Genomic DNA, 14,956 nt, shown 5'->3' with positions numbered 1-14,956 from the left:
AAAAAGACGCGCGTCTCACAGGCCGGAAAACACGTGCATGCTATAAATAGAATCGACGCCTATTTTTCACGCGACACGCAAGCGTTTTGGAAGCGTTTCCAGGCAAAATAGAATAGGAAAATATGTTTGTATTTCATTTTGACATGAATACATATTAATAAATGACATTTTGATGTTTGAAAGTTTAGGTTTTGACAAATACAGATCTAAATGCAATGGAAAAAAAGTTCTATATGCACCTGTCAATACAGAACGAAATATTCTGTAGCCTATTTTGCCGTCAATACTGCCGACGTTGTCTTTGCTGCTATATATTTATGTTTAACATTAAGTATAGGCCTTCCACAACTCTCTCCCCATTATGTCGAATTTAATCACCAATGAATGAGGCTTATCATATGTCACCTAGCAGTGCCGCGTCAGACACGTTTCTGGTGTGCAAAGACATGTAAAACGCCACGCAGTGTGTCTCTGGTCGTAGGGCGCCTGATAATTAAAATGTCAATGATTTCGATGATTAAAACACTCCTGCTCCAAGTAAACCTTTATTTTGTACCAGTTATTATGACAACCTCTAACTGCACAAACAATCCCGGTCTTCCTCGAAGCCATAAAGATGAGTTAGTTCTTACGAACACTTTAATTAACCGCTATGGTGAAAAGTGAGTTAGCGCGCCAGTGACCGGAAGTGCCTGACCGGAAGTCTCGCACAAAATACCGTCAACTGGCTGCGCCCGTATTTCCGTTAAAAATAAGGTGAATATGTTTGACCCTCTCTGAAATCAAGCCGTTCGATATTGTGACGTCATAAGATCGTACGCCCCTCCCGCTATTGTGATTGACAGCTGTGTTGCAACACAAGACCCGCCCTGAGCAAGCTGTGACAGCCGTCGTCATAGTAGTCCGCCATTGTGGATATGCTGGAGCAGAATGGCGTCTAAGCGATTGTGGTGTTCTGTTCTTAGATGAAATAAGGAACACAGCAGTAATTTGGATGTTCCTAAATCCGAGCCGTTGAAGAGTTTTGTTTTTGAAGCGATATGCCCAAAGGATTGACGCGGGGATTCCCTCACGGGGATTCCCCACGATCATCCATGCTTTCATGTTTGCGCGAATCATTTCACACCAGACAGCTTTACAAACGAGAAAAAAACGGATCGGTACCAACGTGTTCCTGCTGAACCTCCAGAAAATGTGAGTGTAATGTTTTATTAACCTTTATATTAGTATTTATAATAATCTATGCGAAATTTGCAAACCTTGCTGCAGGCTTCACAATGAATGCGTCTAAGGTTTACACTCAGGGTACATTACGGCATGTTTTCTATGTACGACCTTCTCAATATAATTCATAATCCCACGTTTATAATGAACAACGCGTGGTTATTGTGTTAGAAACGGTGTATGCACAGAACAGGGGGGCGGGGTGAGCAAAGCTCATTATCATTTAAAGACACATGCACTTTAACGGCGTGCTGAAAACAGAGCTGTTTTTGACCAGGTAAAATTAGTGTTTTCTTACAATACTAATGAGAATTTTTAATTAAAGTATATTACAAACTTTTAATTTAGACCCTAAAGAATCATATTAGCTTGTACAAAAATGGCATTATATGACCCCTTTAAGAAAAAATACACGCATATAGACTGAATAGACACGTTTTTCACAAATTCACGTTTTTGCAGTTTACGCGGTTTTTGCAGTTTACGCGGTATCGTTTTCAGAAACATGCACTTTGAGACCTGTTTTCAAAAGTTTGCGTTTTCAGTCCCCCAAAATGCCGTTGTTGTGTAAAAGAAGGGCCAAAACGCATAAAAAGTTTTCCGTTTTAAGTTGAAAACGTTGTTGTATTTTTTTTTCTGTGGAATACAAAAGGAGATAACTTAATGTCCAACCTGCTCTTGTCCATACAATAAAAACAGACGGCAATTTACAGCACAATAAAAATAGTAATAGTCAAGCCTTCTGAAGCCATACTATTGCTTTGTGTGAGGAACTAGGCACGTTTCCATTACAGATTTGCGCTAATTTGCGATTTTTTCTAAATGTCGACAAAAAACTATTGCGAAATGACGGCGTTTCCATTAACCGATGTTATGCGACTAAAACTTCATTTTTCCTCTCGCGATAAGTCATTCCAAAAACCATGGCCACGGACGTCGGTAGGATTATGTACTATATCCAAGCCACTGCACTAGCCGTTATTATTAATCGAAGGAGACGTATGTGTGTTTTCCAATCATTAATGGTTAGGAACGACCCTTATTATACTTGAGGGCGGCACGTATGAGATGTTTCTGGGTGTTTCTCCCTCATTTCTGCTTCAAGGTCTTGATTGTGGCATTTATTTGAGGTTTAGAATCCATTATTCCTGTAATTCTTTTGTCTTTTATGAATTTAATAAAGAACTCTGTCTCCTATTCTGTCCAAACACACCGCGTAATCTACGTCAGGTGACCTGTAAATGCGCAAAAACTGTTTCCATTGCAGTTTCGCAAAATATTTCTTTTTCGAATTGCCTGAAAAACCACCTCATGCGAGTGGAAAAACTTTTTTGCGATGTATGGGATTTTTTGAGAAATTTACGTGTTTCCATTGGCCGTATTTTCAATTCGGAATTTCAGTTTGCGCAATTTGAAGGGTAATGGAAACGCGACTAGTTAATTCTTGAACCCCTTTCCCCATTATAGCTCTTAAATCTCAAACATTGCATTTCAACAATAATTTGCAAACATTTGCAGTCACTAATGTCTAACCTGGCACCACTTTAAATGCATGTTTGATTTTAAAAAGCAACATTGGAAGATTTCACAAAAAAGCTATCGTATTGTATGGACAAAATGACTACTTTTACGATGAAGTTTTTTACTTTAAGAAGATTTTATTGTGCTGTATTGTCTTAGAAAAATAAAAAATAAAAACCCCTTTAATGTTCCTCAGTACAAGAAAATCATACATTTAACGAAGTTGAACGAAATTAAATCTTTTTGTTTTTGTATGAACTATCCCTTTAAGGATGTACTGGCTGAAGTGTTAATTATTCATGAACAGCAAACAAAACATGTAGAAGTCTCGACTCGTGTAATATCTAAATAAGTCTGTTATTACTGGGAGACAAGCTTCGGATCCTTGAAGCTGAAGTCACAGACTAGGGAGAGGTGATCTGAAGGGTAATTATAGGAAGGAAGCCTATTGGGTCCAATTTGTTCAGCTGTAGGAAAGTCCAGAACCGCATTAACATCAAACGCTCTGTGCGAATACCACACGTAATCCAGCGTGTGGCAGCTCTCGCCACTGGGCCGGATCTTCCACGTCGTGTAAGGAGGCTCGGTTTTCCCGTCCGTACTCAAATGCTTACACGCACTGTCCAGTCCCAGACTAGATGTTGCGAAATTCCTATAGACGTCTTCTGACGGCTCGGCGTTAAAATCGCCACACACTATCAGAGGAACGTCTGCATTTGCTTTTTCTTCGGTCTCTATTCTCTGTGTAACGTTCCGCAGGTTGTGCAGCAGATCCGAACCCTGTGTGCTGCGTAGGACCTCCCAACCGCTCCGTGCCTTCAGATGGGTCACCGCCACACAGAACGCCTGACCTGTGTCTCGGCAGCGTAGAGCGGTGATGATGGCCACCTGATTGGTCTTCATCATCATGGCGGACAGTCGCAGGTGTGTTGTGTTTAGTGACTGGAAGCGTTTGTGATTGAAGAACAGAGCACAGCCATCAGGGCCGTTGTTGTTCTCCACATCCAGACATGGAGACCATGGTTTGGGGCAGAAACTGCCCTGGTAGCCCAAACTTGCCAGGACGGGCTGAAACATGTCAAAGTAGTGATCAACTTCCTGTAGGCATAGGATGTCTGGTCTGTAGGTTAGGATCTCCTCCAGGATCAAATACTTCCTTTCAGCCCAGTTCAGAGCATCCACGGGGCACTGCACAAAACTGTCCATGCCTTCACCTAATGCTGCAACGGGACAGAGAGAAGTTGGATTGTTTTAAAAAAATAAATCTCTGTAAATCATCCTAGCTACAACTATCTAAAGTAAAAGACTTTTATGAAAATGTCACCTTGCGGCAGTGTAATTTCAGCATCATTGAGATACTTTTATACCAATTTTGAATTGTTTTTTATTTTTATATGGTCATTTTAAGCTGAAGTTTTAGTAATTTTGTCATTATTATTAATTTTAAATATGTCTGTTTTTTTTATTAACCCTTAAACGCATACCTCGGGTCTTTATCGACACAGAACATCATTCACTATCCTCCCCCTCATTCATTTTATAAAGTTAGACATCAACCTTTTTTAGTATTACTCAATTCATTCATTACAAACAATATAACAAGAAAAACGTAAATAGGGTCGTTAGCGTATATTTTTTTTCGTTGCAGAAATGACTGAATCTCTGATGACTCAGTAAGTGCAATTCACCTTTATTCCTCAGAGTGGCAATGTCTAATACACAATGATGATGTGATGTTTCAGTCATAATTACCGCAGGCATAAAACTAAAGAATATTATGGAAGCTTGTTTCCGCCACTAAAGCAAAAATGAAAAAAGGTAACTGCAACTTTTTATCTCGCAATTTATTCTCAGCATTGTGTGATTTAAACTCACAATTGCAAGTTATAAAGTCAGAATTGCGAGATATTAACTCGTGATTGCAAGTTATAAAGCCAGAATTGCATGATATAAACTCATTATTGTAAGTTATAAAGTCACAATTGTGAGATATAAATATAGTTTTGTACTAATGTGGCAGTTAGAGAGCCAGCCGTCACTAACGACCCTAGTGATTAGTGAAACAATCATTATTAATACAATTAAAGTTGAACTATTTTAGTACAAGTTAAACTAATCAAAAAAGAAATCTTGCCTTGGCATCTAGCTGAAATAAAAAAAGTTACATTTTTTAGTATAGTATTTTATTTCAGTCAATATTTATTATACTTAAAAACATTTATTTTATTTTATGGTTTTAGTTAACTATAATAACCACCATAAAATCCATAAAACTCACCACCATGACACAAGAGTGTTGTTATGCATTGCTAAGATTTCCTGAGGGGTTTTAGCGAGTTGCTATGTGGTTGCTAATGTGTTCTTGGTGGTTAGTATTATAATTGTTTATTAATAATTCTATTTCATTATTACTATTTGCCTATTTTATTCCTGATCCTGAAACTTTTGAGTCAGTAAGATTTTTTTTTACAAAATTATATTTATTCAGCAAGGATACATTAAATTAATCAAATGACAGTAAAGACATTTACATTATTACAAATATATATATATATATAACAAATAAATAAATCCACAACACTATTCAGCAGTACAACAGTTGTCAACTGATATTAATAAAAAAAAAATTCTTAGCAGCAAGTCAGCATATGAGAATGATTTCTGAAGTATCATTTGGCACTGAAAACTGCTGAAAATTCAGCTTTGTCATCACAGGAATAAATTAAATTCAAATTCAAATAGAAAACTTTTTTTTATTGTAATAGTTCACAAAACATGATTCATTATTTATTTTTGATCAAATAAATGCAGTCTTGGTGGCCACAAGAGGCTCTTACATATCCCCAAAATGTTAATATCGTGTTAAACACAAGTAATATGTCATTCAGTATCCCCTCTTAATGATGATGAATATGTGGTTTAGGTTTATACCTTGTGCTAGAACATTCCACTGCATAACTCTGATCGTCTGCCTGGAGACTCCATGCCCCGTCTGGATGAGAGTTCTCTGCAGTTGGGCAGGCCGGTTTCTCAAAACCTCTCTACATTCCCGCAATAGCTCCAAAGGGTCCGCCAGGTCTTGATCCAGATTGTTCCCCGGAAAGTATGTGGAGTCCCGAGTGTGAGGAAGAGGAGGTCTGCTGACAGTCTTAGCCAGGGCACTGTAGAGACTAGAGCTGCTGCCCATGGAACAAGCTAAGAGAAACAAAACAGACATCCCATAATGATCTTTCCTGGAATTTCATCACCTGCTCCCTTTAAAGGAATAAAAAAAGAACTACACCTGGTCGCGTTGTAGCTGCAAATAGCTGTCAGTGTGAACACACCTTTACACTGAGCAGTTGTGCTGAACTAAACCAGGCTTTGCTATCTATTTCCACTTTAATTCATTCCATCCTGGATTTCCTTGTTCAAATAGGACAAGCAAACACATGCCTAATCCATTTATACTGAGAGCAGCAAGTAGTACCAGTTGTTAAGACACGTCTCACACACACCCAGAGCTTAGAGGCGTTCATGCATTTAATGGCTCCATTGATCTCGAAGTCTCAGCAACATGCAAGTTCATGCAAGGTGTAGACTTCAGTTCAAAGAAATGTCCTGGTTGGCTACACTAGAGCTTTATGTTGGTCTGTAGGTCCCTGGTAATCCATCTTGGCCTTAATCAACTAAACATGCCTTGATTAACGCCTGGTTAGCCTTTAACTCAATTGCCTTTGAGCTCTATAGATCACTGAGGCTTTATGATGCTTACTGTTGCGAGTTGAGTTAAAGCAGAGTTCATTTCACAATATCATATCATCATATATTAATCTTCATCAATAAAAATGGCAACAGTTTCAATGTGTGAGTAAATAAAATTATTCAAATAAATTTAAATAATTGTTTTAAAATTAAATCAATTGAAACAAAAATAATAAATGCATCTTAATTTTGAATATTCTAATGATTAATAGTTTTTCCCCATTAAAATCAATCAGTAATTCTTTTGTGCTGACACCAAGCAGCACAATTGTGCCATCTGTTACTGATGCCATTGCATGAATCAACTATCATGTGATATCAACATGACAGCCCATAATGCAACCTGCTCCAAGTAAAATAAAACTGCTTTTATTGGGCTAATAATATGACTGGTCTTCATCTCATATTGTACATCAGTTTGCACAACATACACTTCCAGTCCAAGCTTGGAGTCTGTAAGATTTAAACAAATTAAAAATATAAAATACTTTTATTCAGCCAGGATGCATAAATTGATCAAAAGTGACAGTGACACTTTTAAATTGTTACCAAAAATAAATGCTGCTATTTTGAACTTTGTATTCATTAAAGAATCCGAAACAATTTTGTTTTATTTCCACAAAAATATTAAGCAGCACAACTGTTTTCAACATTGATAATTATAAGAAATGTTTCTTGCGCACAAAATCAGCATATTATTCATTCCTTTATAAGTAAAAACTTCTTAATCAGGAAAATGTGACCAGATGAGATTTTGAGTGAGAGATATATATACACATGTATATACAAGTACCATGGTATTGTTATCTGATACCATCACTGTACCATTGCATTTTTTGCTACACACAGAACACCACATAAATAGACTCTGTTGTGTTAATTTTCGAATCAACTAAATGTTACCCGAGTTTAAAAACAAACAATATTCACTTTTTGTCTCAGAACTGTCCACTTATGACCTCACATATAAAAAGTCCCTCAAACACAAATTTAAATACACATTATTCAAACACAAAAACATATTATACAAAATCATTAGTGTTTAAACCAAGTGGCATTGAAATCAACCAACCATTAAAATGACATTTTTCATTAGAATTAAAGGAGTTAAATTAATTTGTTTATCTTACCAACAACCTCCATGATGTCAGGACTGGATTTTGAGTTTGTCCTACAGCGGAGTGTGTGTGTGTGTGTGTTGTGATGTTGTGTGAGCGATGTTCAGCAGAAATGCACCACTGGCTGTGTGTGTTAAACTGCTTCTGACAGAATGAGATTACAGACTTGAGACGTCAGGAGACCATATGGACACACACACACGCAATCTGAGTTCAAAGGACAAAAGGCTGTTCCAGGGAACATAATGCAACCATGAAACCACATGATTTTATGCATGTTACATTATATCCATTTCGTCACAAGGAATAATACTAAAAATAGACTACACTCTTGTACGGTGACCGAAAGAGCTCAACACGCTGCAACTGAAGAAAACGCATGAAAAAGAAAAAACACCAGCGAATTAAAAAAACATCATGAGTTTGACAACACGTGTGCTGCAAATAGCCTACTCACAACACAACCTAATACAGAAACTCACTGCAAATACTCACAACACAACCAAATACAGAAACTCACTGCAAATACTCACAACACAACCAAATACAGAAACTCACTGCAAATACTCACAACACAACCAAATACAGAAACTCTCTGCAAATACTCACAACACAACCAAATACAGAAACTCGCCGCAAATACTCACAACACAACCAAATACAGAAACTCGCTGCAAATACTCACAACACAACCAAATACAGAAACTTGCTGCAAATACTCACAACACAACCAAATACAGAAACTCGCTGCAAATACTCACAACACAACCAAATACAGAAACTCACTGCAAATACTCACAACCTAATACAGAAACTCGCTGCAAATACTCACAACATAACCAAATACAGAAACTCACTGCAAATACTCACAACACAACCAAATACAGACACAACCGAATACAGAAACAAGCTGCAAATACAACACAACCAAATACAGACACAACCAAATACAGAAACAAGCTGCAAATACTCACAACACAACCAAATACAGAAACTCGCTGCAAATACTCACAACACAACCAAATACAGAAACTCGCTGCAAATACTCACAACACAACCAAATACAGAAACATGCTGCAAATACTCACAACACAACCAAATACAGAAATGCGCTGCAAAAACTTGCAACGCACATACGAATAGGATTTTAAAATAAACAAAAACTCACCTTTCTGGTCATCAACAACACTGACGAGTAGACATTGAACAATAAGCAGTCCCAGCCAGGTTTGTCACTTGTTGGGGTCCCCTTGAAACACTTCCGTGTTATTTGCAGCATGTTTCTGTATTTGGTTGCGTTGTGAGTATTTGGAGAAAGTTTCTGTATTTGGTTGAGTTAACTTGTGAGTATTTGCAGTGCGTTTCTGTATTTAGTTGTGTTGTGAGTATTTGCAGCAAGTTTCAGTATTTGGTTGTGTTGTGAGTATTTGCAGCACATGTGTTGTCAAATGGATGAAGATTTTTTTTAATTTGCAGGTGTTTTTTTGCATGTGTTTTCTTCAGTTGCAGCTCGTTGCGCTTTGTGATATTTGCAGCATGTTTCTGTATTTAGTTGTGTTGTGAGTATTTTTAGAGCGTTTCTGTATTTGGTTGCGTTGTGTGTTTTACAGCGAGTTTCTGTATTTGGCTGCATTGTGAGTATTTGCATCTGTCAAATGGATTATGTTTTCTTAATTTGCTGTGTTTTTTTTATTTGCGTGTGTTTTCTTCAGTTGCAGCACATTGCGCTTTGTGATATTTGCAGTGTGTTTTTGTATTTGGTTGCGTTGTGAGTATTTACAGCACGTGTTGTCAAACGGATGATGTTTTCTTAATTTGCTGGTGTTTTTTCTATGTGCATGTGTTTTCTTCAGTTGTAGCATGTTGAGATCTCTCAGCCACAATAACATATGGTGCAATTCATTTAAAGGCACCATGAAATCAAAACGGACAGTTCTTGTTTTTTTATGGAATATTGCAGTAGATATTTTAAAAAATGTATTTGTGCACATAATTTTTTTTTTAAATTCACATATCCTTGTAATAACTTCCCCTCCCTCTTGCAACGACATCTCTTATTCTCTGATCACTTACAAGACATATTACTGATTACAGGGACAACCTGTCTCTCACATGAGATCACAGCAATAGAAAAAGATAACAATTCAATAATCTAGACAATTCAGAATGTACAAAACCAAGTCCCACCCTACATTTCTTGTTTGAGAACATGTTTCACTCAAATATACGTCAATAGGAAAGAAAAGACTATTGCAACTTCCGTTTCGTGCGACTAGTAAATGTCTCTAACGGTCTGACTTGTCATTCAGGAAGCTAGGCAAGGTTACAACATAAGTGGTTTGTACATTCACAGTACAGTAGCAACAGTCACTTACTTTTTGTCACACATTTGATATTACAAAATCAGCACATGATCATGATATGCTTTAAAACAACCTCTATTCAACCATCCTAACATATATATTTTTTCTAACTATGTCTTACATTATGGATTACTAAAAAGGATAATATTAAAATCTCTAACAAACCATGTACCATGGTTTTGGGGTCAGTAAGATTGTAAAGAAATACATTTTTAAAGAGATTAATATTTTTATTCAGAAAGGGCACATTAAATTGATTAAAAGTGACAGTATAGGCTTAGATCTACCATGGTACTGCCATAGAACATTTAGGAAGGAAATGTAAGGGAGAATCATTTCTTTCAGGATAATAATGTGCTAATATACCTCAGTGTCATTCAACTTGAATTTTAAGGTCAAGATTAAAAGTCACAGATTAAAATAGCATCATCAACACAAACAGAATGAGGGGAAGTACAGCAACACCATTATTAGAGGTGCAGGCCAGGGACAGATCAAAATGACTACTATAAGGGGTCAACATGGTACTGTATGAATGAGATCCTTCATATGGGCTGTTAGGCGTGTTGTAACAAATTAAGATATTGGCTCTTATCTCGTTCTAGCTTCATTCATAAGATAATCAGATGATCTCCTACAGTTTGACTCCTAGAACCTGCTTTTCTGTGTCATAAAGGAAGCTGTTCCTTGTGAGTGACAAATGAAACGGTGATGGAAATTTATATAAGATATAATGACTTTTGTGTGCAAGAGTACATACAAGCCCTGTTTACACATAATGCATTTTCACTGATTTGATAGCAAATCAATCATATAAAGACCATGCCTGCATCCAAATATGTTTTAGTATATATATTGTCAATACATAGTAGTCAAAAAACATATGTGAAAAGAGTTGTATGTCCGAATTTATAGTATTCATAAAACAGTAGGCAAAGAGTACCTGGATGAACTACTTCAAAGGCAATATTCCGAAGTGTGCTTTACTATCCCATATCCCATAGGAGAGGAGTTTTGAATGACAGTGAAGCAACACAACTAGGCCACATGACAATGACAACAATCTTTGGAATCTAGTATGTCTAGATTACATTTATACTACACACATTCATATTATAATAGAACAGTGTCAATGGAATGTGTCAACTCAAGGCAAGCAATCCGATCACTCAAGACGAATAAGGTAACCAATTGTAAATACTTTCAAAAGTTGTAATGATCTAAATCAATGTCCTTTATTTAAGCAATAACACATTTGCAAGTGTATTAATGCTTTCATACAGCAGTTGTATAAACAATTATTATCAAGTAGGCCGAACTTATGTTTCAGATAAAAATTGGACTGTTTGTATATTTCGTTTCTATGAAAGGAACTTCGAGCTTTGTGTGTCACCATGCAAATGTGCAGAGCAAACACCAATCTTCTGGAACAGAGGAGCAAAGCGGAAAGTGTTTTGTTACACACTGCTTCAGGTTTCCCATTTCACACTCCAGCTCACTAGTGAAAGAAACCTACTCCAAGGGATTTAAATATCAGCACTCTTGGAACAAACTACACTTTCCAATCAAATTTGAAGACCCAAACTATTTATTAATAAAATGTACAGATATCAGATAGTTAAGGCCCATTCACAGTCACATCAAGGACTATAACTAGAAGGAGGTCCCCACCACAGCTATATGAATGACACAGAGGAATGATAACGTTGGAATCACTTTCAGAAGTATTTTTTCCCAGCTGTATAATATATTGTATGTTCCAGTCTTCAGAGAAAAAAGTAAATCATGCAGGGTTGGAACAACGTTCATCACGTTGGGTGAAATATCCCCTTTAATGGTGTAAGTTTCTGAGCGTGGTTACATCGTTACGCCAGTAGGTGGCGAAATCTGTATCAAGAGCGAGTCATTAAATCATTAAAGGGTTAGTTCACCCAAAAATGAAAATACAGTCAGTAATTACTCACCCTCATGTTGTTCCAACCCCGTAAGACTTTCGTTCATCTTCGGAACACAATTTAAGATATTTTTGATGAAATCTGAGAGCTGGATCACTCCTCCTGCAGGCTTAAGCCTGTTTTATACTTCTGCGTCGAACTCACGCCGTAGCTACGCCGTAGGCTGTGTGTAGCGCGCGTACCCTCCGGCGTACCCTGACGTGCACCTCTCCAAAAATGTAACAACGCGTCAACTCTACGCGGACACAAGCGCTATGATTGGTCTGCTAGACCCCTCCCTTGGGTTTCACATGCTCCCTCTGCAAGTGTAATTGCGCGTCAACGCGGACAACAATGCAGAAGTATAAATGAAAACCAACGCGTTGCCTACAGCGTAGAGGCTTCGGCGTAGGTCTGACGCAGAAGTATAAAACAGGCTTTATGGACACTTGCTGGCCCAGAAAAATGTATTAAAGACATTTTTAATATAGTCCAAGTGACTCCAGTGGCTCAATCTTAAGTTTATAAAGCGACGATAATACTTTTTGTGCGCAAAAACAAACAAAAATAACGACTTTTTTTTTCCACTTTTCATTTCCATCTCTCTGGACCTCGAGTTTTTTTTTACGTAGTGTAATAGCGTAGCGCGTCTGTGTTTCACGTCACCACATATCACACATGACCAGAGTCGCCCAATAGTGAGCCTACGTGGTGACGTGCAACACAGACGCGCTACGCTTAAACACTACGTGAAAAGACTCGAGTTCCAGAGAGAAGGAAATGAAGTGGAATAAAGTCATTATTTTTGTTTGTTTTTGCGCACAAAAAGTATTCTCGTCGCTTGATAAACTTAAGATTGAGCCACTTGGACTATATTAACAATGTCTTTAATACATTTTCTGGGCCAGCAAGTTAACGTGTCCATAAGCCTGCAGGAGGAGTGATCCAGCTCTCAGATTTCATCAAAAATATCTTAAATTGTGTTCCGAAGATGAACGAAAGTCTTACGGGGTTGGAACAACATGAGGGTGAGTAATTACTGACAGAATTTTCATTTTTGGGTGAACTAACCCTTTAATGGTTCGTTAAAAACAATACAAAAAACAAAAAACGACTAATTTGTGAACGAAATGCCACTACTGTGCGTTGCTCGGACACGCTTGACTGTATCCTGCTTTGACATTGTATCGAACTGGCCGTATTGTGACAAAAGTTAGGCTACTCAATATTCTATTCATTGTGTTATATAACATCAATCACTCTCACAGTCGTGATGTAACCCGCAGCCTCGTGCTTATGAGTGATCATATCCATTTACGTAATTCTTGTTCGTGTGACATTGTGTAACGTTAATTGTCCACGATAATGATTACACATAGTTAAATAATAAAAAAAATATCGAGGCATCACTAATTGTAATAATCCTTTGATTATTCGCAGTGGGCTCGAATTTAAATTGAACGAAATTGATTTAAATTGAAACTTATGGTTTTGCGCTTTGTGAATTATATGTTTATCAACAAGTGGACTGAGTTGAACGCATAGAGTCCCTTTCTTAAACAGAGACCATCATCACACGAGCGAGCTAGTGGAGGACACGCAACACTGATTTGTTCTGAACTTCTCCTAGGTTACGATTCATTGGAGTTATTGGAGAACAGTCTGATTCTATAATATGCGCGCGCGCCGATGAAACACAAATGCAGAGAAGACATAAAGGACGACAGACAGCGCATACATTAAAGGTAAAGTGGTGGTTATGCTTAGTCGATTTTGTTACTCACCAGATTGGCTTCAAATACTGAATATTCCTCTTGCAGGCCGTTAATTGCGTGTGTCGATGCGATCTGCGTCCGTTTAGAAACATAAGTGACCTCCTTAAGCATACACACGCCACAAAAACAGCTGTAAGCCAACGCAAGGTCATAGGACTGGTGGTGACTCCTGATTCACGGAGTTGCACTGCCATCTGCTGTTGTTGAGGCGGTATTGCATATAAAAATAAAGGATCCCCTCCTCAAGGGGGCGCCTGCATTCATAACTGGAGTGTGTGTGTGTGTGTGTGTGTGTGTGTGTGTGTGTGTGTGTGTGTGTGTGTGTGTGTGTGTGTGTGTGTGTGTGTGTGTGTATGTGTGGACATGTTTTTCTACACCGGTGGGGACTTAAACCTGAATGCACACAGACTCATGGGGACTTGTGTCACCGTGGGGCCCTAAATTGAGGTCCCCATGGGTACAAAAGCTTATAAATCATACAGAAGTAGTTTTTTTGAAAATGTAAAAATGCAGAATGTCTCCTGTGATGGGTAGGTTTAGGGGTAGGGTTAGTGTAAGGGGATAGAATATACAGTTTGTACAGTATAAAAACCATTACGTCTATGGAGAGTCCTCACAAAGATAGTGCACCAGACATGTGTGTGTGTGTGTGTGTGTGTGTGTGTGTGTGTGTGTGGACATGTTTTTCTACATCGGTGGGGACTTAAACCTGAATGCACACAGACTCATGGGGACTTGTGTCACCGTGGGGCCCTAAATTGAGGTCCCCATGGGTACAAAAGCTTATAAAATATAAAATTATAAAAACCATTACGTCTATGGAGAGTCCTCACAAAGATAGTGCACCAGACATGTGTGTGTGTGTGTGTGTGTGTGTGTGTGTGTGTGTGTGTCTTATAGCACTTATATGTTCAGCCATGGCCAAAAGTATTGGTACTGACATACATTTTGTGTTTTGTAAAGTTTGCTGCTTCAGTATTTTGTTTGTTCCTTTTTTGTATGTTTCTGTGGTATAGGCCTACTGGAAAACAATGATAAGCATTTCATGCATTTCAAAGGCTTTTATAGGCAAAAACTTTGAATATATGCAGAGTCAATATTTACAGTGTTGACGTACCCTTCTTCTGACTAATGGCAATCCATTCTTGCCTTATTAGTGCTCAGAGTTGATCACAATTTGTGGGCTTCTGCTTGTCCACTTGCCTTTTGAGGACTGACCACAGGTTTTCTGGGATTAAGATCCAGGGAGTTGCTTGGCCACGGATCCAAAATATCAA

The 14,956-nt window shown here is 37.9% G+C and overlaps 1 protein-coding gene across 2 annotated transcripts; it reads right to left on the bottom strand.

The window, feature by feature from the left end:
* Window positions 1-1,817: 1,817 nt before the first annotated feature.
* On the bottom strand, window positions 1,818-13,877 carry noctb (nocturnin b). Of its 2 annotated transcripts, none has more exons than XM_081361585.1 (3): window positions 7,620-7,753; window positions 5,677-5,940; window positions 1,818-3,965 (listed from the first exon to the last, which is right to left on the bottom strand). In XM_081361585.1, exons 1-3 carry the CDS (start codon window positions 7,630-7,632, stop codon window positions 3,106-3,108), a joined length of 1,137 nt encoding a protein of 378 aa, XP_081217711.1. In that variant the 5' UTR covers window positions 7,633-7,753; the 3' UTR covers window positions 1,818-3,105. The 2 variants fall into 2 exon arrangements, with proteins under 2 accessions (XP_081217711.1, XP_081217712.1); XM_081361586.1 differs by lacking the exon at window positions 7,620-7,753 and adding an exon at window positions 13,689-13,877 and having other exon boundaries at window positions 1,824-3,965.
* Window positions 13,878-14,956: the final 1,079 nt, after the last annotated feature.

Source organism: Scardinius erythrophthalmus (genome assembly GCF_964197995.2).
Source record: "Scardinius erythrophthalmus genome assembly, chromosome: 3".
Taxonomy (NCBI): Eukaryota; Metazoa; Chordata; class Actinopteri; order Cypriniformes; family Leuciscidae; genus Scardinius; species Scardinius erythrophthalmus.
The sequence above is the reverse complement of the archived record's forward strand: the minus strand, read 5'-3'. Positions and strand labels throughout refer to the sequence as shown.

Excerpts from the sequence above, each read along its gene's own strand:
- noctb (XM_081361585.1), bottom strand. Across the intron at positions 3,966-5,676 it reads GTGGAATGTTCTAGCACAAG|CATTAGGTGAAGGCATGGAC; the intron begins GTATAAACCTAA and ends GTCCCGTTGCAG.